General features: G+C 33.7%; 2 protein-coding genes across 13 annotated transcripts in view; one reads left to right on the top strand and one right to left on the bottom strand.

Moving 5' to 3' along the window:
- The window catches only part of LOC100376277 (bromodomain adjacent to zinc finger domain protein 2B-like), a 77,005-nt gene extending 75,412 nt beyond the window's left edge, over nt 1-1,593 (top strand). For all 10 annotated transcript variants that reach the window (XM_085495131.1, XM_085495130.1, XM_085495133.1 and 7 more), the window contains one exon: nt 201-1,593. In XM_085495131.1, the coding sequence (XP_085351257.1) occupies nt 201-360 (160 nt within the window). In that variant the 3' untranslated portion in view covers nt 361-1,593. The remainder of the gene's footprint in view (nt 1-200) is intronic.
- A 5,512-nt stretch (nt 1,594-7,105) lies between these two features.
- LOC102801249 (acyl-CoA-binding domain-containing protein 5-like) lies at nt 7,106-25,838 on the bottom strand. 3 transcript variants are annotated; one of them, XM_006819610.3, is made up of 12 exons: nt 25,755-25,838; nt 23,375-23,495; nt 22,762-22,834; nt 17,749-17,787; nt 17,408-17,446; nt 16,185-16,232; nt 14,305-14,563; nt 12,994-13,299; nt 11,776-11,936; nt 10,953-11,220; nt 10,490-10,698; nt 7,106-9,873 (listed from the first exon to the last, which is right to left on the bottom strand). In XM_006819610.3, exons 1-12 carry the CDS (start codon nt 25,822-25,824, stop codon nt 9,685-9,687), a joined length of 1,782 nt encoding a protein of 593 aa, XP_006819673.1. In that variant the 5' UTR covers nt 25,825-25,838; the 3' UTR covers nt 7,106-9,684. The 3 variants fall into 3 exon arrangements, with proteins under 3 accessions (XP_006819673.1, XP_085351604.1, XP_085351605.1); XM_085495478.1 differs by having other exon boundaries at nt 10,953-11,138; nt 11,772-11,936; XM_085495479.1 differs by lacking the exons at nt 16,185-16,232; nt 17,408-17,446; nt 17,749-17,787.
- Between the last annotated feature and the right edge of the window lie 481 nt (nt 25,839-26,319).

Consider the following 26,319-nt stretch of genomic DNA (forward strand, 5'->3'; position numbering starts at 1 on the left):
AGAAGCCACATCCCTAATAAAAGTCGCACGCATTTTTTTTTGAACAATTGAGCACCAAAAATTCAACATTTCCATATGTATAGATGTTCTAATACAAGCCGCATTCCCTCTGTGGCATTGTACCATTTTAATAGAAGCTTTAAGCTATACAATTTATAAAAACTGGCAACTGATTGTTTGTTTTCTATTTTCATTTTCAGGTATCGCTGCCGAGATGACTTTGAGGCCGATGCACATTTAGTTTTTCACAACTGTGAAGTGTTCAACGAAGATGATTCTGACGTTGGTAGAGCTGGACATTCTATGCAGCGCTTCTTTAGGAAACGCTGGGTCGAACTTAATACTGAGGACCAATCATAGCGTTCACAGATTGCAGAACTAGTTAGCAATTTGGCTGTGTGGCACTAGTGCAATGAACCTCATTTGCATACCAAAGTGTGCGGCTGCCAAAAAAGTAATATGTGTAGATGTCGATGGTACTGCCGTTAATAGTAAATGTATAGTAGCGATTGTTGTCTACTATTTCCTGTTTAAATTAATTAATGTTAATAAGTCAATTTTATTGTCATTATTTGCTACACCCATTTAAGGTGACTGTTTCTGTAGTGTAAAAAATAAAGCAATAGACTGTACATATTTTACCATTTTTTGTGGTGAAAATTAGACTTAAAAATGATGAAAACACAGGGACCATTTTGTAGAGATGGGTGGTGATATTTGGTGACGGGTTGGTGTTTTTCCTCGCTTGGGGTATCCTTTTGCTTGTTTTCTGTTATTTATGGTTACTTCCGAGTATACAGTAGTTCACGACTGAATGCGATTGAATACAATGATGATTCGGCTTACAACAGAAAGATTTCAACGTGGTGACTTGTGATCGTATGTTTGAATTCTCTTTAAGTATTACAGAGAACTATTAGTTAACGTGGTGGCTTAGCCCAACTAATGCTTTACATTTCACATCCATAGCAACCAGTATATGTAATATTGTGTATGGTTAGATATCCTTTTGTAATTACAACCTCAATTTATTTATAAATCAAGTGGTCTTTTTTCGAAGTTTAAAAAAAAAAGAAGTCAACTCCCAAAATAGGGGAAAGATGTGCCTTTTTCTTGTAAAGTCAGTTCTTTACTCATTCAACTTTCCTGTGTTGTTTATATCTTCTGTCAAACTGTATTCAATTTTTGTCTGAAATACTATTTCCTATTTTTTGATGTTGTTGAGAATGCCATTTTTTTATTTTGCATTTTCTGCCAGGGTTGCTTGGGCTATGCTGATTGACAGATATAAATGGCATCAGTCTGTGTTGGATTATAGCTGTCGTGGTTATTTTTAGCTCATCCTTTCTCCCTTAGGATGAAACCTACATACTGAACTGATTTTGTGTGCAATTGTTTTTTTTTAGTTTAATGATTCATATTTTTTTGTTTGCAATTTTTAACCCCAGTTTGTACATGTTGACTTAAGAATTTTTGCTCATATTTTAGTATTTGATGTCTCTATCTTGTAACTGCCAATTATTTGCATTTCAGGGTTCTGGCATTGCCAGTCTTTTTTTCTCCAGTATCATAAACTTTTTCATTGAAATAATATTTCTGCATTTTTTGTCCTTTATATTTCCAATCTAGCAAGTCTTACACAAGGTCATACAAGCACTAGCATTTAAAGCTTGTACGAAACCGTCAATAGTAACTACATTAAACCTCATTCGTTTTGCGAGAAGTTTTCACAAATTTCATTAAAAATTTGTAACTGAGTGAACATTTCAATGGAGTCATAAGGACGAGAAGTCACAGTGGCTTTTACAAAAAATGTGTTCCTGTAAACGCTGTAAATGATCAAACTGTAAAATTGGTAACAAAAATGTAACATTTGAAAGGCAGTTTTTTGGGAATCGTCATCTCAAGAACAGTATATATATATATATATATTTAAACACAATTAAATTCTGAACATACATCTTTTCAATATAAGTCACTTCACTTCATTGCATTGAAGGAAATTAAACAAGGTTGAACAGCAAGTCTACCTTTGTCAGTCCTTCAAGTAAGCACCTTGTAATTGTTTGCAAATTGTAGATCAAACACCATTTTGGCCAACATTAAAAAAGAAAAAAACATTTGGCGCACAATTATAGGCATTCAGTGGTTTTTTTATTATTTATTCTAACATCTCTCAAATTAGTAATTTATCTTAATTTTATTCTGGTCAGAATGTTTTCCCTGGAGACAGCAAATTAAACTTAATGTAATTGTTCTTGAAGCATTCCATTTCTTTGAATCAGCCACAAATTTTGATCAGAACAAAATTATTTATCCAAAAAATTTTTCATTTAAATTCTGAAGTGTTATTTTAAATAGCAGACTTTGAAATAATACAATTCTAGTACACAATATGTGTGTATGAGTGTTTAATGTCGAAGAAGTTCACCCAAATACTGGTGAAAGTTTTTACCCATTCAATTATTCAAATACTGGTGAAAGTCTGTACCCATTCAATTATTCAAATACTGGTGAAAGTCTACGCCATTCAATTATTCAAATACTGGTGAAAGTCTGTACCCATTCAATTATTCAAATACTGGTGAAGGTCTGTACATATTCAATTATTCGAATACTGGTGAAAGTCTGTACCCATTCAATTGTTCAAATACTGGTGAAAGTCTGTGCCCATTCAATTATTCAAATACTGGTGAAAGTCTACGCCATTCAATTATTCAAATACTGGTGAAAGTCTGTACCCATTCAATTATTCAAATACTGGTGAAAGTCTACACCCATTCAATTATTCAAATACTGGTGAAAGTCTGTACCCATTCAATTATTCAAATACTGGTGAAAGTCTGCGCTATTCAATTATTCAAATACTGGTGAAAGTCTGTACCCATTCAATTATTCAAATACTGGTGAAATTCTACGCCATTCAATTATTCAAATACTGGTGAAAGTCTGCACCCATTCAATTATTCAAATACTGGTGAAAATCTGTATGCATTCAATTATTCAAATACTGGTGAAAATCTGTATGCATTCAATTATTCAAATACTGGTGAAAGTCTGTACACATTCAATTATTCAAATGCTGGTGAAAGTCTACGCCATTCAATTATTCAAATACTGGTGAAAGTCTGCACCCATTCAATTATTCAAACACTGGTGAAAATCTGTACGCATTTAATTATTCAATTACTGGTGGAAGTCTGTGCCCATACAATTATTCAAATACTGGTGAAAGTCTGTATCCAGTCAGTTATTCAAATACTGGTGAAAGTCTGTACACATTCATTTATTCAAATACTTGTGAAAGTCTACGCCATTCAATTATTCAAATACTGGTGAAAGTCTGCACCCATTCAATTATTCAAACACTGGTGAAAATCTGTACGCATTTAATTATTCAATTACTGGTGGAAGTCTGTGCCCATACAATTATTCAAATACTGGTGAAAGTCTGTATCCAGTCAGTTATTCAAATATTGGTGAAAGTGTGTACCCATTCAATTATTCAAATACTGGTGAAAGTCTGTACACATTAAATACTGGTGAAAGTCTGTACCCATTCAATTATTCAAATACTGGTGAAAGTCTGCGCCATTCGATTATTCAAATACTGGTGATAGACTGTGCCCATTCAATTATTCAAATACTGGTGAAAGTCTGTACACATTCAATTATTCAAATACTGGTGAAAGTCTGCGCCATTCGATTATTCAAATACTGGTGATAGACTGTGCCCATTCAATTATTCAAATACTGGTGAAAGTCTGTACCCATTCAATTATTCAAACACTGGTGAAAATCTGTACGCATTTAATTATTCAAATACTGGTGAAAGTCTGCACCCATTCAATTATTCAAATACTGGTGAAAGTCTGCACCCATACAATTATTCAAATACTGGTGAAAGTCTGTATCCAGTCAGTTATTCAAATATTGGTGAAAGTGTGTACCCATTCAATTATTCAAATACTGGTGATAGTCTGTATCAATTCAATTATTAAAATACTGGTGAAAGTCTGTACCCATTCAATTATTCAAATACATGTACTAGTGAAAGTCTGTGCCCATTCAATTATTCAAATACTGGTGAAAGTCTGTATCCAGTCAGTTATTCAAATATTGGTGAAAGTGTGTACACATTCAAATAATGGTGAAAGTCTGTACACATTCAATTATTCAAATACTGGTGAAAGTCAGGTCTATAAACATTCATTCATTCAAATTGTCGTGGAAGTCAGGTCCATAACCATTCATTCAATCAAATACTCGAGGAAGTCAGGTCTATAAACATTCATTCATTCATTCAAATACTAGTAAAATTCAGATCTATAACCATTCATTCAAACACTGGTGAAATCAGTTCTATAACCATTCATTCATTCAAATACTTGTGGAAGTCAGGTCTATGACCATTCATTCAAATACTGGTGAAAGTCTGCACCCATTCAATTATTCAAACACTGGTGAAAATCTGTACGCATTTAATTATTCAAATACTGGTGGAAGTCTGTGCCCATACAATTATTCAAATACTGGTGAAAGTCTGTATCCAGTCAGTTATTCAAATATTGGTGAAAGTGTGTACCCATTCAATTATTCAAATACTGGTGAAAGTCTGTACACATTAAATACTGGTGAAAGTCTGTACCCATTCAATTATTCAAATACTGGTGAAAGTCTGCGCCATTCGATTATTCAAATACTGGTGATAGACTGTGCCCATTCAATTATTCAAATACTGGTGAAAGTCTGTACACATTCAATTATTCAAATACTGGTGAAAGTCTGCGCCATTCGATTATTCAAATACTGGTGATAGACTGTGCCCATTCAATTATTCAAATACTGGTGAAAGTCTGTACCCATTCAATTATTCAAACACTGGTGAAAATCTGTACGCATTTAATTATTCAAATACTGGTGAAAGTCTGCACCCATTCAATTATTCAAATACTGGTGAAAGTCTGCACCCATACAATTATTCAAATACTGGTGAAAGTCTGTATCCAGTCAGTTATTCAAATATTGGTGAAAGTGTGTACCCATTCAATTATTCAAATACTGGTGATAGTCTGTATCAATTCAATTATTAAAATACTGGTGAAAGTCTGTACCCATTCAATTATTCAAATACATGTACTAGTGAAAGTCTGTGCCCATTCAATTATTCAAATACTGGTGAAAGTCTGTATCCAGTCAGTTATTCAAATATTGGTGAAAGTGTGTACACATTCAAATAATGGTGAAAGTCTGTACACATTCAATTATTCAAATACTGGTGAAAGTCAGGTCTATAAACATTCATTCATTCAAATTGTCGTGGAAGTCAGGTCCATAACCATTCATTCAATCAAATACTCGAGGAAGTCAGGTCTATAAACATTCATTCATTCATTCAAATACTAGTAAAATTCAGATCTATAACCATTCATTCAAACACTGGTGAAATCAGTTCTATAACCATTCATTCATTCAAATACTGGTGAAAGTCAGGTCTGTAACCATCCAATCATTAAAATACTTGTGGAAGTCAAGTCTGTAACCATTAATTCATTCAAATACTTGTGGAAGTCAGGTCTATGACCATTCATTCAAATACTGGTGATTACCAGATCTATAACAAAATCTAAGATATATTGAATTCCAATATCAAATCAATTATGCAAAATGCAGGCTCGTTCAAAAGATAAATTGTCAATTTCATTCCAGAAATGAGGGTGCAATACATTTGTCTCAAATATCTTTGAAGATTAATTTTCAAATTACATGGCTGTTAAAACTACGGTAGTACCTTCCAACCCAGCTTTATTTCAAATGGAATACATTGAAAATATATTAGGTTTGTCTTGGCCAGTTTTCACAAGGAAAAATTAGTTCTACATTCATCCTACAGTTTTAAACGCGAAAACACAAGTTGATAAAACCAGAAAAGTTGAATAAACAAGTATTTTATGAATGGAAGATGTATTGATGGTAAACCAATTAACTCTCTATGGTGTCTTAGGAAACTTGCAAATTATCACTTGCATATGCATTTGGGATTTATGCAAATGTGAGTTTGACCTGCATGAAAAAAATAAATAGAAGTACTCCGGCAACCTATTTTCAACTACTCACCAAAAATCAAATATTTTCAACCTTCTACATAACTTTTTTTTTTACTTTTTCAGCTTACTTTTGCAACTTTGCCAGAGAGTTTTCGACTTTCCACACAACTTTCTTCTGAATTGCCTACTTGTAAAACTGCAATCTTTTTTTTAGACTTTCCACATGTTTTTGACTTCGCAGCTGATGTTTGCTCCTTTGCAACGTATTATTTGACTTTCCATCCAACATTTTCGACTTTCCAGCTAACTTCTGTCATCTATTTTTTTTCGACTTTTTATTCTGCCAAATTTTACCTAATTCAGACATAATCAACTTTCCTTGTTTTCACTGTTCTTCTAACTTTTGCAAGTGCACTATGAATTTTGCAACTTTTCAAAAAACTTCTCGACTTTGATGCAGATTTTCAATGTAATGCTTGACTTCCCACCCACCATTTTTGACTTTCCAGCTAACTTCTATCATTTCAAAATCTACTATTGACTTTCAATCTGATTACAACTTTGCAAATTATTTTACAAAGATCCCCACAGCTTTTTTCGAGTATTGTTCGACTTTCTGCACAACCTTTTTTCAAATTCCCAACAAACTTATGACTCAACAGTCCATGATGTGTTATAAATTTGTCCTATTATCAACAATCTTTTTTCATTAAAAATAATGTAATTACAGTAAAAACATAGAGTGAATTTATTAACTATAATATAGGTTAATTATTCGTGCCTTGCTTGTCTTCATTTTATAAGAATATTAAATAAGTACTAATTCAATCATTTCCTTATTATTTTTATGCAAATGTGAATGCCAGTTTGAGTAGCATGAGAACAATACACTGAAGTCCTCTGCAATCTATTTTCCGACTTTTCATCCGCTGTGATGTGCATGTTTAACTAATGTGCATAACCAGAACATGCTTATTTTCTTTGGGCATCTAATCCCATAGACTGCCTTCCCTTTACTGATTCACACACAAGTCAAAAAACTAGAAAGTGGCAACGGGTTCATGAAAAATGTGTTTACTAATTTCTTGTTACATGATTTTTACAAATATTTACATAAAATTCACTTTAAAAAAAATACATATCACACTATAGAGGGCGCTGCTTCATTAGGAAATTCAATCACTATAAAAACTTGTGTTTTTTAATAATGCATAATTTACAGAGCCTGTGAGCAAAATAACGAAGATGGGATTGAGATAATAAGAATCGTCGACATAGAATGAAATTCTGATCAGGTCAAAGTTCAAAAACGGTGACACTATTATCAGAGTGTTATTAAAAACACTAATATCAAACAAAAGGTTTGATCCAGCATTATTGATATGTGTGATTGTGTATCACATGTGACCTTGAATTAAAACCAAAAAAAACTACATGTCAGTACCGGTATATCTCTGTATAACACGACCACATTCCAAAGCGCTGATGTATTTTTCAAATTCAGGAAAACTTAGACAGTCAATTTTTGAGTCCATACCCCACAGGAGAATTATAAATTTCCCAAAAAGAATATACCTACATACCAAGTCTTGAAGGATTTCTTATTTAGATTTGGATTTCATATCTAGAAGCTAATCAACATAAAAGTCACCTCGCAACCTGTAGGGATCATAACCATATATCGTTTTGTATTATTGCACACTGAACTTTATTGGGTTCAAAACCATAAATATGTTGAGTATTTCATTTCACAACTTTGCATGCAATGTACATGCATATGAATTTGATGGTATTAAATTATTTGAATGTTTTTAATTTGGTGATGTTTGCTTATGTGCAAAAAAAACAAACAGTCTACATATGTACAATGGTGTGTGTTTTTTTAAGTTGTCCATTGATTAAATGCAAAATATATTTTGGTTTTGACAAATTTGCGCAGAATGGATCAATTGATTGCATTTGTCAAAAATGTTTTTCACCAACAGTACTATGAAGAGACTCACAGAGTGACAGAAACTGTGGAAACATTCAGAAATGTTTTGGGTAACTAAACCTCTCCCTGTATTAAATTGTAGACGTATGTGCAACATTCTCATTGTGTGTTGATCATGCACATACTCAGTTATGCAGCACATCACATTTGTTGATATTATTTAAAAACAGTCATCTAAAGATAACACTATCTTCACAGTTTAGGCACTAGGGCCACTAAAAACATTGATTAAAAAAAAATGTTAATTTTGCTGTATGCCAGATATTTTACCCATGTTGCCATAGTAATACAAACAAATTTAGTGCTTAGATGAATCGCTGACTCAACAGTTGTTTGAATTTACGATTGAGCGGCGGAGATGCATGATTTTATAAGAATGATGTAATTTGGTTTTCAAAATGAGCAGGTCAACCACATGATGCACAATTCAGAACTCAAATACACTATGAAACTCTATCTACAGATATGAAACATACATCACATGTCTGGTTTCAAGCAACCTGTCGTTATAAATGCATTTGCATCACACATATACCACATTAGGGTTGCATATTATCAAAATGGGGTGTTGTAAACATCGTTTTCCCAATGCACATTGATAGCATTTGGATCACATATTTATTGCATTAAAATTTGTGTGTCGCACACTCGAACAAAACAGTGATGCTCGATCTTGAGTTAGTCTAGGAAAACACAAAAAACCCCAGCTGACTCCTAAATGTATGAGCGCCCATGCCTGCGAGTTACTTTCTTTAAAGACATTTTTCAATAAAAAAAATATTAGCATGGCTAATTGAATCTATTCGATTCTCAGGGTGCTACAGTAAAATGCCTGATGGTAATGTGTGCTCTAAGCATGTTAAGAGCGGGCAATACTAATATGTTAAATGGGCATGTGCAAATGCGATAAATGCGTGAATGTGCGTGACAGGTCAAGTTCAAGCAATACTGCATAGTTCACAGTACCACTGAACTACTAAGAACACCTAGATTAGCAGCTGATCCCAAACATTATATACTTTGTACTACAGAGTTTAATCTGTATCTTTCTACAATGAGTATGCCATATACAAGACAACAATAAATTGATGCATAGCATCATGCAGTATTTCAAGGTTTCATTGAGGCAGTCATATTATTGAGGATATCACATCACAGACGATGAATAAGTTGACCTTGAACGTGACATTTGTGGCTGTAGTACTGACCAGTGCTGTTGTATATACCGGTAATCGTCAGGAATTATCTGTAAGTTTAATCCTAATCAGTACGGGGAAGTACTGAGTTTTTGGTATTCACTCGATCATGGTGTCACATGTTTTGTGCTCAGTTGGTCAGTTGTTCAATATCAATAAGTGTTCATCATGAATTGCTAGATCTTCGTTAGAAGTTTATTATCGCACGTCAGATGATCACTATCGCATGTAAGATAATCATCATTCCATGTCAGACGTCATGTTAAGTGTTCATTATCACATCAGTTGTTTATTATCGCATGTGACATTTTCATTATCCCGACATGTCAGATGTTCATCAACATGTCAAGTGTTCATTATCCCGTTAACTGTTCACTATCACATGTCGAAAGCTGACCGCACCTGTTTCAAAAATCCATGCAAAAAATTTCCAGAGAAAGCCCATCAACTAGAGCCGACGACCTTGCCGCCTCCGTGCTAAATACTTAATGACCCAGTTGCAAATAAAGGGCCATACAATAATGAAAAATACAGTTTTTCCTGACATGCCACTCAACGGCCACCATGACGACGGTGTCTGCTCCTGAGAAGTGGGATAACGTGCTCCTGCCCACATTCCCCCTTGCTGAGTCTCAGTCTGTAACAGAACGCGCATAAAACACATGTCAATAAAAAACACAGGTGAAAGAAATGATTATACATCTAATGATTATACATCTGGCAGAGGAACAATAAATAGAACAGGTTAGGAGGTGTTAGAAATGTCCCACGTGTGTCATATCTATTTTAAAGGAGCACTTCCAGTTAAGCCTAATCTCACAACAAATTTACTTTCTGGATTAAAATTACAATGGATAACAAAAGATAGATTAACTTTGTAAACAACATAAACAATAGTGTCCCATGATTCTTTAGTGCAATCCATGGGATTGAGTGGTTCCCCATTAAGTTCTATCACTTTCTTACCACTTACATCGGATGCAACAGCAACGTAGTGTTTGACACAAGGATCTAGTCACTGAATGCGAACGGCCCCACGCACATATACGAATCTCGTAAAAATGTGTTTTTTTTTTACAACTTTGGTATCTTTACTCTCAAAATGGATACTGTTTAATACGTGCAAAAACAAGTAATACAAAATCACTGCACAGTCACTTGAATGTCTTCACATAATATATTTGGTAACCATACACAGTATCTGAACTATTCAATAATGATTTGTTTTCGCTTATGAAAGATTCTTACTGTACCTGTTGTCTGAGTGATAAAGTTTCTAAAGTATTTAATCTAATTAAGACACTGTTCATGTCTTGTTGTAATCTTTCTAAGGCCACAGCTATTTGTTCATTAACGTCACCCTTCGGAGGTGAGTTCTGTCTGTTTCCACGCCCACCACTGCCTCCGGTTGCTCCTGTACCTCTGGATGGTTTCCCCGACAACGGTGTTCTGTGAGGAGACCCTAAAAAGCAAAATTTTGAATTATTGGCATTGTCTTCCAACCACACATTTCAATACAATTCGAAAGTTTTTCTTGGCAACAAGATGGATTGGATGTGAATGAACTGAAAGTATTGATTTTGTACATAGCATACAAACAAAGATTTGACATCAAAACATCAATTAGATTGTTCCAATAAGAGTTTTTTCACATTTGTTTACTGAGCACTTGGCAAATATTCTAGAGCAGAAATTATTTTAAACATAGCTGATTACCTCTGTGTCCGCCTCTCATCCCTCCCTGACTTTCTCTACTATGTGATTCATTGTTACCATGACTACCACCTCTCTCATCACCGCCACCGCCTCCCCCTCCTCCATGTCTAACCACAGAGTCTCTACCATCCATGATGTGAGAAATCTCCGGCTTTCTAAACCTGACAGACGGCTTGTCATAGACTTCTGCCTGTACGGTAAAACTAGATTTATTTGGTGTTGAAGTAACCACATCGTGCATGTCTGGAGACGGTATAAGTTTAGGTATCTGCAATGTGACAAAGCATAGCAACACATACACGTACATGAGAGAAGGAATATATGAAAGCTGGCAGTGAAGAAGAAGAAGCAAGCTTTACTGAACATTACTTCCTATATTATAGGCACACGTGAACAGCTGTGTTTCCAGTTATTTTTGTTGCTTAGTTACCATGAATGTGAAAACATTGATACACTTCAGTCACCAAGAGTAAGCAGTTTTAGGCAGATACCAACTTCAGTTTTGTGATTAATTGTTACCATTAAAATTTTACTAAATGAAAACGAAATTCTACATTTATACACTCAATAAGACAGAACAAAATATAATACGTTGGCATTTATACATGTCAGAAATCTCTGGGAGGGGGAGGGGCAACATACAAGGGGAACAAACATGTATTCAAAATGTAAAATGACGATTGACTGGTTATAAAATAAACCCCCTACATTTTTTCGTCACATGCGAGTAGCAACTTGAGAAACTCATGAATTAAGCAATGGGTTTTGTAGAAATGACAGAAAGATGTGGTTTTGACAATTTAACTGCAATTATATGACTTGCCTCCTCATCTTCGATGTATTGTTTCTCCACTGAATCACAGAATATCTCATCGCCACTGTCTGTATCACTTGTGAGTGCATGCGGGAACGTGGGTTCGGCTACAGTCAGTTTTGGTGACGAACCCCCATTCATGTATTCACCATTTACACGGACAAAACCATCTGAGAATAATAATAACATATTTAATTTGATTTCATGAGTTTGAATAATGCAACTACAACAATTTCACATAAGTGTAAAAGTTGGTCCACATACATGTATGCCCACATTGACTTGCGCATTGTTACTTTTCTCTTACAATTCACCATATATGAGGTTGGCAAAAAATGAACAAATGACCTTTTACTCGAGACAGCTCTGCACTCATATATATTGATTTACAAGACTCAGAATTAATAACGCTACCAAGCATTATCGGCATTATCTGACTGATAGTTTTTAAAAATTATTTGTTGAAAATGGTGATAATTTATGATATTGGCACGAAATGACAAAATTGGAGGGGGTCACCCAAGGCAACTACACACCAAATACAAAAGCAATTTGAAGAGTAGTTTTCAAGAAGAAATGTCATTCATGAAAAGTTGATACATGATCAGTTACACAATAAAGCTGTCAATGGACAGCAGATAAAAATCTTATATCACATCCCTTGACACTTGGCATGTGGAATTACCAATATGGGATTAAATTGTTCTTTAATTCTGTATACACAGATTTTGTAAAATATTTTCCTGTTTGATAACATCAGTAGAATGGCAGCAGCTCACAGAATACTACCCAATAGTTCCGTAAGATGCGAGCCAGACTTAGATAGTGAGCAGACACCATTGGCAGGCAGCACTATTGTTATGGCAACATTAACGGGAGTATAACTCCCAAAAAATTGAATATCGTATCACTTGAAATTCCGCCAATGATGTACAAATTTATTAAGATTAATATTATTAGGAATACAGGCCCACTTTAGAACGTACAGTCATTTTGTTGTTAATAGATGTCTCGCTCAAGAAAGACATGTATTTTCCATCAGCGATACAGGATATGTTTAGTGATGCGGAATAATACACCAATTAATTAAAGCTGTTGTGCATCTAATACAATTTAAATCTACAACTTGTGGGCAAGATGCAATCATTCACCTGTACAAACTAAAATACATATGAGGAAGGGATAAACATCAACATTTCCCTTGAATGAAAAATACAATGTATTTACCTTCGTCACTCTCAGAGTCTTTTTTCTCTTTTTTAACTGACACAGCTGATTTATCTATGGGTTTGACCTCCATCACGTATGCTTTGTTGTCAACAATATGTAAATCTTCATTTAACGCAACCTCTTCACCACCATTCTCATCAATTCCACTATTCCCCCCATCTCTCCCATCATCTCTCCCATCATTCATAGAATCTTCTTTCATCTCGCCATTTTCTAACTCTTCTTCTTCAGATCTTACCTCCTCTTCATCTTCTTCTTCCACGTCATCATCTTCGTCTTCTTCCTCCTCAGTTAGCGATTCTTCTATGATAGAAAAAATATAAAATTACCATATTTGCTCCATTAGAAAGGTAACTCAAAAAGAAGCAAATATTATCATCAAAGTTTCAGGATTTTACTGGAAAATTGTATGTTTTTTTTTAAAAGAAGCATTTAGCTAGACCTATTAGGTCAAAGACCAGAGTTTTCAGGTCACATGTGCATGGTCGATGTACTTTCACATTGAGAACTTATAAAATAAAACTTGCATTTCATAGGAAATCATAATGAATTGAGTTATTATAATCATGACTATAGTAATAATCAACATTATTCACTTGTGATTAGATTACACTACTGTGATTATTTTCTCCTAAAGCAATGGGTTTTGTTTTTATTTGAAACTTGTTATATACTTGTCATTACCAATGAAATTAAAACCAATCAATATTACATTAAAATCACCAAGTATTATTTTATTATCACGTTGAAATACCAACATCTTGCTGATATTGGACTGTAAACTTTTCAACTGTATATGATGCCTATTTCAAAATCAAATTCAAGTATTTGCTAAATAGACTTCCATATGATAGTCTTGAATATGTAAAATACACACTGAAACAAGTCCCATAAAATCATTGATGAAATTTGTGGTCACTGCTATTTTGAAATAGAACACTACAAACTAACATTTGGGTGATACAGTGAATTTCATTAATGCATGAATGTTTTTATATAAAATATTTACAACTGTTTTAAAAACTTCAAATGATGATTTGCAAACAATTTGACCAATCAACAACGTGTTGCAGTGAATTGACCAATGGGTAATGGATGATTTCTACAGCCACCAAAAGTAATTTTTTGGATTTGAATGAAGCGTGAGGATCCCCCTCAAAGATAAATGTTTTATAAATATTTTTAAAATTTCTAAAAAAAAAAATATTCATGCCTTTATGAAATTCACTGTATAGATTTATTTTCAGAATCTTTTTATGTAGGTTAATAACTAGTAACACTGAGAAAATAATAAAAAAATTGACATACCCTCCGTCCCTTCAAGGTCAAACTTGTGAGTTCCATTTTCTTGACCGGTCGTTTCCAGCATTGACAGGGATACATCAAATGGATGCGTCTCATTTTCTGAACTTTCGCTGTTTCCTATCGTCGCATTGCCGTTAGGAAGTAATGGCTTTTCATTTGCATTCAATTCCATTGGGCCATTGTCTGTAATGGCCTCAAAAAAGGGTCCCAGGTTTTTCACGAATAAGGCGACTTCCGGCGTGTGTGGCATAGCCTCAACAATCTGTCAAAAATAAAAATAAGACAAATAACTAACGATGTCAGAGACATGACTTTAATTCATTCCTATAAAGTAATAAACCATGATATGTGATGTAAATTACCGTTCTCAAAGTTTAGCATATCACTTATACACACACACAAAAAACATGGTATACAGCTAACATGTAAACATAGTACATGTACAGTGAACATACATGTAGATGGTATTATAATATTACAGTAGAATGAAACATATAATGGTTTATATAGGTAATTTTTCTACCTAAATTAATTATAAATTTGAAAAGTAGATACGAAGCTTGTGCAGTGATACAATAGATTGATGTGTAAGTATTTCGTAGAATGGAGGGTGGTACATGTACCAACCTAGCAAAAAAATGATTTTTTTTTGATAAACTTGGATCCAAAATCTGTTTTCTCAGTAACTGATAGTTTTCAAAAAGTAGTAGTTAATAATAAAAAATGACTAAAATATGTCTTGAAATAAAAAAAAAAAAAATTAAATTCATGTTTCTTTTTTACAAAATGCATTAGATACTCGAGTTTTAATTGCTTGTAAATGATTTATGAATACGATGTACAAATTATTTTATGGGTCTGGATCAAACATTCAAAAAAATTGCCTTTTGTGGCAATGAAAGCTGAAAATAATGAAGATTAATGCTTAATTAGAGGCAGATTTATGAATGAAGCAAATCTAAGAAACATTACAATGAATCCATGGTAAAGTGTCGTCAATGTTACAATCAATCGCTAACAATGACAAATTGGTGTGATATAAGTGTATTGCGCTACCTAATCCTTCTTCCAAATTACGTGTAGAAGAAAGAAAAGTATGATGTAATGACTGTTAACAGTTTTAAAAATGACTGAAAGATAAGCAAAAAAACTTTCACCATTGTGTTGACTTCAATACATGAAACAGTCACAAGTATGTTCATATACACATGAAATGAATCTGCTTGATAAACAATTGATGCATTCGAGTCGGGGTTTCAATGTCTTTCCATCACACTCCCATCAACACACTTGCATCAACTGTTTTAAACACCCCTTGTTTTTTGGGAGGATGTAAATGTGAGTTGGGTAGCGCAAACAGGATAGTTGGGCGACCCAAATGCCAAAGTTGATGTGATAAATACACAAATGGTAATTCAATACTATTTCAGGAAAAAGATTGTCATTCCAGCATTTGTGGTCTTGAAATAGTCTATATATAAAGTTTAAATGAACCTAGTGCAGTCAGACATGTTCATGAAACAGTTGGCAACACATTAAAATAGAAGATTATTTTTTGAACAATATAACAACAAGGTGGCCACTATGGTAACAAGATTCCTACTATGGCAAAAAGTTGGCCTCTACGGCAACTAGTTGGCAAATTAGCTTGGATTAGGAAGTAAAATAATTTTTTTTTCATTTTTAGACAAATTTAAAAAAAATATGGTAAAATAATTTGTAAGACTTCTATCTGCTTTGCATACAAATCACAATGTACATTAAAAACAATTGCCGCAGTTGTGTCTCCATGTTCTTCCTTGGGCAGATATAATACATGTAACACTGTTTTGTTTATGAAGAACCCACAGAATTGCATACAGCTGGACACTATCCAGAATTACCTCTTTGATTTTTTCTGGCCGTGGATCAGACTGATAAACATGCATCATCTGTAAGGCAAAATAAAACGTTTTGATGTGTAGTACACAAGAGATATGTATTTAATACAGTGTATTACCTCTTTACTCATGCGTCTAATTACAGAGGAATATTAGCAAGGAATTTATTAAAATTATCAATATTATAAGAACCTCAACAAACTATGCTCTTAAAAATACTTTTATTGGACTCAGTTTTAGGGTTTCCCTTTGCAAAATGTATATATGTAGGTTAGACTTAATTTTGATGGATATTTATTGGAGACTGAGTTTCAGTGAATTCAATGACAATTTAATAGGCAGTCAAAGTTCATTGCGCCAATGGGCAGTGATTTGATGGCCCTAACTTGGTATTCATTGTATTATGAGGGTTGTCATATTGCATTGCATTTGATGACAGTTAATGGGTGACAATATCGTAAAAACTCAATTATTTGGCAGTAAAATAATTAATAGTTCAATTAATAGCATATAAATGGAATATTTTTTTGTGCATACATGTAAATTAATGATATATGTCAACTCAATAAATTGAGACTTTCATTTTTTTTATAAAAAAGAAAACGAAACATTTGCTATGATTTGATCATCAGCAAAAATTAGTTGAGTGAGAAGTTCACATACACGACACAGCAATTTAGGGTGAAGCTTTGCTAGTGAAACAATATGCAAATCTGCCAAAAAATCACAATACAACATCCAATTTACAACAAAGACGAGAAGTAGCATTGCTTTCCAAAAAATTACCAGAGGTATTACAAAGTTAAATTTATTAATTAATATCCAATGATTGATATGTTAGGATCTATGGATTGTCTTAAAATGTTATTTGGCTAGCCCTATGTATGAAATTCTGTTTATTGATATATTGTATGCCCTGAGTAAAAGAATGAAGTTCACATTTTGATGAATGTTTTATTGATACCCAGCAATACCAGGGAAGTATTTACGGTGTGACGATGGAGAACATAATAAACATGTTTTGCAACTAGCTTTAATTTTTTTCTTAATATTCTTATTATGATTGATTTCAGGTTGCAAAATAAAAAAAGAAAATTATAAACTTTTTTTGTTAACATGAATCAGCTTTTGAAAATGAAAGGGGTGCACAAATTAATTGAGTTTTTATGGTAATTAGGTGTCCATAAAACATTTCCTTATTTCCCATATAAAAATAACATTTTTACCTCCATCATTTTTCCAGATTCTGGAAATTTTTCTAACATCTGGAATAAAAAATAATAATTTTAATAATTGCTTTATTTTCAAGATGTTTTTTTTTTGGTGAAATGGAGATGTAAAAGACTAATGAACACAAATTACATAATAACAGGTTTTTTCTTTGTCAATACAGGTACTTCCTACTGCTAACTTTATTAACCAATTTCTATATGTATTCTATGGATTACTTCATTTAAATTTTTTAACCCATATCACCATGAATAATTCAAAATTTGACAATGGAAAATAGAACATAATCTGAAAATGTCAGTTACTATGGCGATGGTAATCCCCGTCTCTAAATTACCTTGTTTATTTTGTCAGGATCATTGTACTTTTTCAAAGTCTGTAAAATGAAAGACATTGATTTAATTTTATGGTAAAACAAGTCATTGTGTGGCTTAAAAAATTATTTCATCAAAGTATGTAATTTTTCCCGCCAATATAACTATACTGTGTCCACAGCGAAAAATAAAAATAAAATAATATTTAATTGTAACTATATAAAATCACATAAACTATATTAATCTCAGGGTATCTGATAGAATATACTCTATTTGCTTCTTCAACTTTTTCACCATCAGTTATTTCTTTTCATCACAAATTCACCATCTAGTCCTGTTTACAGCCTAGCCTGTACTTTTCTTCAGAAGATTGGGACAAAAATAGCCAACTTATTTCGAGTAAAAACTAAAAATTTACTAAAATTTTGTCTGTTAGCTGCAAAATTAGGGTTCATTTCCAGAAATATTGAAGAATATAGGAAACAAGCCATGCATGGCACAGTCCCTGTTAGTTATCAAATTTAAGATATATAGTTTTGTTTATAGTAATATAGCTGGAATATAACCATGTCAGGTATATGATTTTTTTTAACATTAAAATGATTGACATTTGTATTTGATCATCAAACAAGTACCATTTTGAGAGATATTGCTCTGGAACAGCATTCAAAATCAGCCATTTTGAATACATGTATACATATATATATATATATATATATATATATAACATGATATATAACGAATATATAAAATTTGAATATAATCAGTCAAAGCATTTAAGAGATATGGCTCTCGAAGCCCAATCATTAAAACAAAATGGCCTATTTTGAATCCAATCTGAAAAATAAAATGATGTGCATCAGGAACCTGTAATCTCTAATGTATGTTATACGTTTGAACAAAATCCATCCATAAATGCAAGAAATGCTTGATATTTGAGAATTTTTTTAGCACAAAAATAGCCACCATTTGGCCACTTTGAAAAGGATCGTCAAACCAATATATTCGTATATCTATGACATGATGTATAATGAATATTAAAAATTTGAACATAATCAGTCAAAACAAGTCAGACATATGGGTCTGGAAACCCATTCATTAAAACAAAATGGCCGCCAGACAGCCATTTTGAATCTGATCTAACAAATAAAATGATGTGCATCAGGAACCCGTAATGTCTAATGTATGTACCAAGTTTGAACGAAATCCATCCATAAATGCCAGAAATGCTTGATATTTGATGATTTTTTAGCACAAAAATGACCACCATTCGGACATTTTGAATAGGATCGTCAAACCAATATATCTGTCTATCTATGACATGATGTATAATGAATATTCAAAATTTGAACATAATCGGTCAAAACAAGTCAGAAATGTGGCTCTAGATGCCCATTCATAAAAACAAAATGGCCGCCAGACAGCCATTTTGAATCTGATCTGGAAAATAAATGATGTGCATCAGAAACCTGTAATGTCTAATATATGTACCAAGTTTGAACGAGATCCATCCATAAATGCCAGAAATGCTTGATATTTGATGATTTTTTAGCACAAAAATGGCCACCATTCGGCCATTTTGAACAGGATCGTCAAATCAATACATCTGTCTATCTATGACATGATGTATAATGATATTTAAAATTTGAACATAATCAGTGGAAGCAAGTCGGAGATATGGCTCTAGAAGCCCATTCATTAAAACAAAATGGCCGCCAGACAGCCATTTTGAATCTGATCTAACAAATAAAATGATGTGCATCAGGAACCCGTAATGTCTAATGTATGTACCAAGTTTGAACGAAATCTGTCCATAAATGCCAGAAATGCTTGATATTTGATGATTTTTTAGCACAAAAATGACCACCATTCGAACATTTTGAATAGGATCGTCAAACCAATATATCTGTCTATCTATGACATGATGTATAATGAATATTCAAAATTTGAACATAATCGATCAAAACAAGTCAGAGATATGGCTCTAGAAGCCCATTCATTAAAACAAAATGACCGACAGTCGGCCATTTTGAATCTAATCTGAAAAACAAAATTATTTGCATCAAGGTCCCATAATGTCTAATGTGTACACCAAGTTTGAACAAAATCCATCTGTAAACAGCCGAGAAATGCTTGATTTTTATGATTTTTTAGCACAAAAATGGCCGCCATTCGGCCATCTTGAATCAGATTGTAAAGCAAAATGATGTGCATCAAGGTCCTATAATGTCTAACGTATATACCAATTTTGAACAAAATCCATCTGTAAACAGCCGAAAAATGCTTGATTTTGATGATTTTTAGCACAAAAATGGCCGCCATTCGGCCATCTTGTATCAGATCGTGAAACAAATTGACGTGCCTATGTATAATATCATGTATGATGTATGTGTGAAGTTTGATTGTGATTGGTCCAGGCATTTCTAAGAAACAGGTCCGGACGCACGCAAAGACGCACGCACGCACGAACACACAAAAACATAAGTCAAAACATAAGTCCCCGCTTTCGGACTGCGTCCGAACGGGGACTAAAAAGTGCAGAAAAATTTGGGGGAGAAAGTTTGGTGATGAAAATGGTAAAGGCAATGTTCAGCACTATAATACTATGAACAAACAAACAAACCATTCACTCCTGAACCTTCAAACAGTGCGCACCCCCCTCCCTCCCATGCTCATCAACTGACTTTCCACCAAAAAACACAAAATTGTATACATTCGTACATGTACAAGCAAGGTGATATGTTCATGGATACGAAGTAGGTGAAAATATCACATAAAACAGCAAGTTACTTCAAAAAAAGGAGCAAAATCAACTGTCAACTAAAATCAGCCAAAATATTATTTTGCGATATGGACATAGCATAGTAATTAAGTACATTAGACCCTCGGGTATCTTGGGTTTAAATGAGATGCAGGAGAAAAATAATATATTTTTAAGAATCTAACAAATAACACCATTGATTACAGACTGCATATCCCGCTCGAGAAAGCTGTCAAAACGTCAGAACTAAAAAGTCAATAAAAGCGTTTATAGCGTATATACAATGTTTACCCATGAAACTTTGTTGTACCAAAATATTGGCAGCAAAAAATTGTTCAAAAAGTTGTCAAATACCCTCACAATTTGAAGTTGAAACATCAACATAACAATTTGCAATTCTCTATAAATTTTTCCAAACACTGATTTTTGATTAATTTAGAAACAAACATTTGCTAATAAAGAAAGGCAGATATATATTATAATTATGAAATATATAGTCAGATATAGAATCACTCCATGCTATCTCGTTTATGGTAATATAAATTTTGTGAACAAAGAACAACATTCAGTCAGTATTTGAATAGTTCTACTTGGTCATTTTGTTTATGACAGTGAAGCTAAAAAATAAGAAAAAATGCTCTGATGCAAAAAAACAAGAGAATAGACAATATATAAACATAAAGAAATAATTAATACAATTTTGACAGCAATTTCCTGACATATTTACAAGAAAAAACATTTTGAACTATGAATGTATTTTGACCAATTCTCAATTCAAAATGGCCAACAGAGTATGGCTTAATGTCATGAGGAATAACAAAGTCATTGCTACCATGGCAACACATTCAGGTCCCTTATCATCTTTTTTATTTTATTTCATGGAATCTTTCGCTACGTAAAACATTGTACAACTTTTCACTAGTTCGTCCTCTACAAGAGAAAAGTAAATCCCGTGTATGTGATTGTATACCATTACATTTTGTAAACATGAAAATAAAAGTGACAAGTTTTCATATCAAGAACAACATTTTAGAGCAACAAACGTTTAAAATGTCAAAAAATAATGATAGTTGAGTCATGTAGGCAGCATTACAACAAAAATTATATTAAATATATTTTCAACATTCTTAAATATAAAATACTTTCTCTTTTTAATGATATCCCAACCAGAAACATTCAATTTGGAGGTGTTACACAAAACATCTCTTGTTGACGTCGTTTTTCCCCTTTACATTTGGGTTACCCATAGAGGCTTTCAGCGGGTGATGTTATAAAGAGCCACAGCAGTCAAGCAGAACACGTTGAAATTTCATGTGAACAGATGAACTTTGAACTTTATTTATATGTCACATGTGACCTACATCATGCACGATGTGCTGCAATGACTGAAACATTGTACTATTACACAACCTTCACTATCAGTTAAATTGCTATTGATAAATCATATTATTATACATATGTCACAAAATAATTTTGCTGGGTATTTTCATCCTACCATATTAGGAAATGCGAATTCCAAATATGGAATGATTACGCATGTAAGTATCCTCTAATAATAAAAGCAAACCTGGCTGCCACCAGGGTTTGACCGGACTCCACACAAAGAAGTTTGGTGATTCTGTTCTAAACTTTTTGTAATTCGGCATTCCCATGATGTATCATTGGAAGGAAAAGATGTATAATAATAAGGTTATAATGAGGTTACTGAAAAGTATGCACTCAGACAGTACACCGTCTCATCGACCACCGTTGCGCGTCAGTCAATACTGCCGCTGTACTGTCTTCAAGCATACTTTTCAGTAACCTCATTATAACTTCATATTATGGACAATCATATACATGATGTACAAACAATATTAGGGTATTTTACAATCAAATTCGTTCCCATTTGACAAGAAATTCTTTTCTGAATAATAATGTTTGTACCCATCATCATATTTTAACCACTTAAATTGCAGCGCAAATTTTTTCACATTTTGTAAAATATTCACTAAATTTTATCACTATTTTGTATCATACAGACAGTTTCAAATATTGCTTTGTTTTTGATCGAACGGTTTGTCAGTTTTATCAACATTTCATGTGGAGAGAAGCAGAATATACAAAATAATTTTGAAGATGGCGCCAAAAAAAGGCACCCAAAGGATTGAAAGAGAAGCAAATTTGCCTCAAACATAATCATGTCCATTCATCAGCAACATTCTTTGTCTGTTATGAATAGAATACAAATTTCTTGTATTTTAAAAGACACTATAGAAAGTAATACTAAAATTACCTTTTTTAGCTCATTTACATAGCAGGACATTGCCTCTTGTTTTGACATATCTCCCAGGTTGGACCAAGCATCCCTGTGAACAAGCAAAATACATGTAGATATGAATTGGAGTTTTTATATTGTTCACACTATAAAAGCGGGAGGGTCGTCACCTGCACACGCATGGGAATTGAATCCCAAGCGACGATAACAACACGCAAAGACTCATGGGTAGACGCTTGTTGGTAAACATTGACACACTATGGATATCTGACGCATGCGCACCTCGCTTTAAGGCCAAACACAATATTTCTAATCAATTTTTCTAAGTCGATGCGATGCGTACAGACAGTTTTTATTTTGAAAGGGTCATCAAATTTAGGATTGAACAAAAAAATTTCCTTTCATTTTTTTTAAAATTTTGACAAAAAAAAAGGCTGCCCACATTTTGTAACTGTTGTGAGCAATGACTAAAAACATGATGATTATATTTCATTTTTAGCTTAATCTGATTTTAATCCAGCAAGTAAATTTGCTGAGTAACACATTACAGTAACGACAACCAAACAAATAGTATTGTTTTGATTGGCAAGACTATTCTATGTCAATATTATGGCTGATAAATTGTACTTACCACTTCTGTCGTCCTATAATATCCCAGAATGCTGGTTTAGGCTTTGTACACTGCCCTTCTGTGGCTTGTTTGTAAAGACCATAGAACTTCTTCATCATCTCGTACGACGGCTGGAACGGCCCTGTCAGAAGCATTTTACGACGAGCTAGAATCAGTATCCAGTTTATACACACACGCACCAAGACAAGGGCAAGGATAAGCCAAAGCCAGAAGCGGAATGAAAAATGAGAACAGAAAAAAGGAAGGTGCAGGAGGCTTTAACATGCAGAAATTAAAACAGAAAAGAAACACAGGAAGAATCAACAAAGATTAAGTGATTTCACCACCAGTTCCCTCTTACCATCACAAAATAGTCTGCACTTTCCTTCAGAAGATTGGGAAAAAAATAACCAAATTTTTTGAGTAAAAACTGAAAATTGACTCAAATTTTGTCTGTTGGCTTCAAAATTAGAGTTCATTTCCAGAAATATTGAAGAATATAAAAAAAAAGCGCAGAAAAATTTGGGCGGGAAAATCTTACGGTGAAAAGGTTAAGTAATTTCACACATTGCTGGTGTTTTTTCCATACTCGGACACCAACAGTAACAATATTCACAGGGTAGGCATTTCACTATTGTTTGAAGCATAAATGTTAGCGCAATTTGTTGAGTTTGTAATTTCCTGTTTTATTACAACAACAATATGTGATATTCTTATTCACTGTGAGATACTTGCGTAATACATGAAAGTCGCATGATGAATTTTAAACCTGAATTCCTTTTTTTTTTATAGTATAATGTCAAAATACCGATCTTTCAGAGATGAATATGACTTTGAGATATCCTTACTTCATCAAAATTGACCACCATCAAACGTGTATAGCACATTATTGGGAATTCCCCAAAAACATGTTTGTTTTGGCGTAACTATTATGCTATGACCTTCGTTTTATTGTTCAATTTCACACATAACGTTGAATCTTACAGTGAACAAAAACTGGTTTATTAGAGTAGTTTAAGCAGGGACGTTTTTTAAACAAGGGAACAGGGGTGCAGCGCCCTCATGCCATGGTCATGCGCCACCTTACCCTTGGGAGCAGATGCACTTGGACAACCATAAAATTCTGATTGACCAGGGATCACATGTGGCCACAGTCTTCAACTGTGACCTGTCTGATAATAATTTTGGCCCAAGGAAGCCATAGAATGCTCCATTTTAACTTAGAATTTTCAAAAACTCCACACCCTGGTAGGGAGAACCCTATTCCCCCCCACTTGGTGGCTCCGCTGAATTGCAGTTTTTTTCTAGAAAAACCCCTGGTTCAAGGCACAATTTTTCATACTTTTTGGTTTTAATTTAGAGCAAATAATAAGCAATAACATTAAAACCCAGAGAATATTTAATATTTTAAAGCATGTTGACAGCTTGTACACTTATGCTGAGAACAAAAAGATAAACAAGCATTTTGTGCGACAAACATAAGAATGACTATTAGAAAATTACGAGGAACTTGCATATGCATTTCTCAAAATCAGTAAATCTCAAATCAAGAGTACGCAAATGATGTCAGACTGCACAGAAACTTAGAAGCTGCAGGCAACCTTCTTTTTTAGTTTCTGTTTTTTGATGACTACTAAAAATGGAAACGTCTTATTTCATGATTTTTCAGTTGTGCATTATGATTTTTTATCTAGCTGACTGGATGTTATTTATTTCATAACCACTTGAAGTGTGAGAAAAAAAAAAATTGGTTCTGTGATACGATCAATCTGAAGCTGGCCATTGCTTTTTTAATTGTGCGACTGTTGTACTCACTTCATGATGAATGGAGTAAAAATAGATTTGATACTTAGTACCTGCTTCATTCGGATGGCGCACATGTCATAGATGTCACAGTGATCACATATGCCTAACCGAGGCAGTTTTAAAATAACATTAATTACAGAGATCATCGGAATAATAAATGCAACAAGGCTGGGGTCAACATGGGGATAGTTTGAAGTCCATCACCGTGACTTGTCAGGTTTGGTGATTTTTGTTTTTGCGTCAGTGTCCTGTTTTTGTGTTTACAACGTGAGTGTAGAAACTAAACACGAATAGAACAAAATGAAGTAGAGGTACGTTGTCTGATCATATGTAGACGACAGCCAATACGCCTGGACAGTAAAACTGATATCACATGTGCAATCATACAGTTTGTTGACATCGTAGTTTGGACTTTGCAACGAAATGAACGGCGACTGTGTAATCTCAACAACACAGCACAATAACACAACGACATGGTTCAATGAGGTATCTTGTTTTCTTCCGTGACACTAGTTTTTTTTTTGAGAATCAATCGTTGCTGTTTGATAAAGCATTAATTAAAGAAATCTACTAGGCATTTCATTCGTCAACTCACCATTTTTCGGTAGGCTCTTGATCACGCTCACCGCTGCGTGAAACTGCGACTCGTAGTTTACCGTCGCCATTTTGCAAGTTGACCTTTATTTCCCATCATGCTCAGCAGTTGACCTTCATACTAAGAGTTCGTTTCAATGGACGACAAAAGATGTATGTAATAAAAAAAAATGATAAATGAATACATGAAAATGGAATAAGAAAAAAACACAAATACACGCCGAACAGTGCACCGGAATCAATGATATCAGTCATTTCTTCCAGTTTTCAATGATAGGATTGACTGATTCAACTGCTTTATAGTGAATTTCTAGTAGTTAGATTTACTATGCTGTTATAAATAAAATAACATTTACCAAGTAAGTTTTTATATTAGATAGCAAACCATTTGTCTACGCATCGTATGATGGTCCAAAGCTCGGGCATCTGATGTGTGGCCTTAAGGTTGGCATGTCCACCCAGCGTCAGGGAGAGTGTGGATTCTTCGACTTTCGTGCTCGGATGCACACTCAGAAGTTGAAAAAACAAATACTAGTAGTACACCGCCCACTTGTCAGCCTTGCTGC

Source organism: Saccoglossus kowalevskii, chromosome 21 (genome assembly GCF_978046115.1).
Source record: "Saccoglossus kowalevskii chromosome 21, keSacKowa6.1, whole genome shotgun sequence".
Lineage (NCBI taxonomy): Eukaryota > Metazoa > Hemichordata > Enteropneusta > Harrimaniidae > Saccoglossus > Saccoglossus kowalevskii.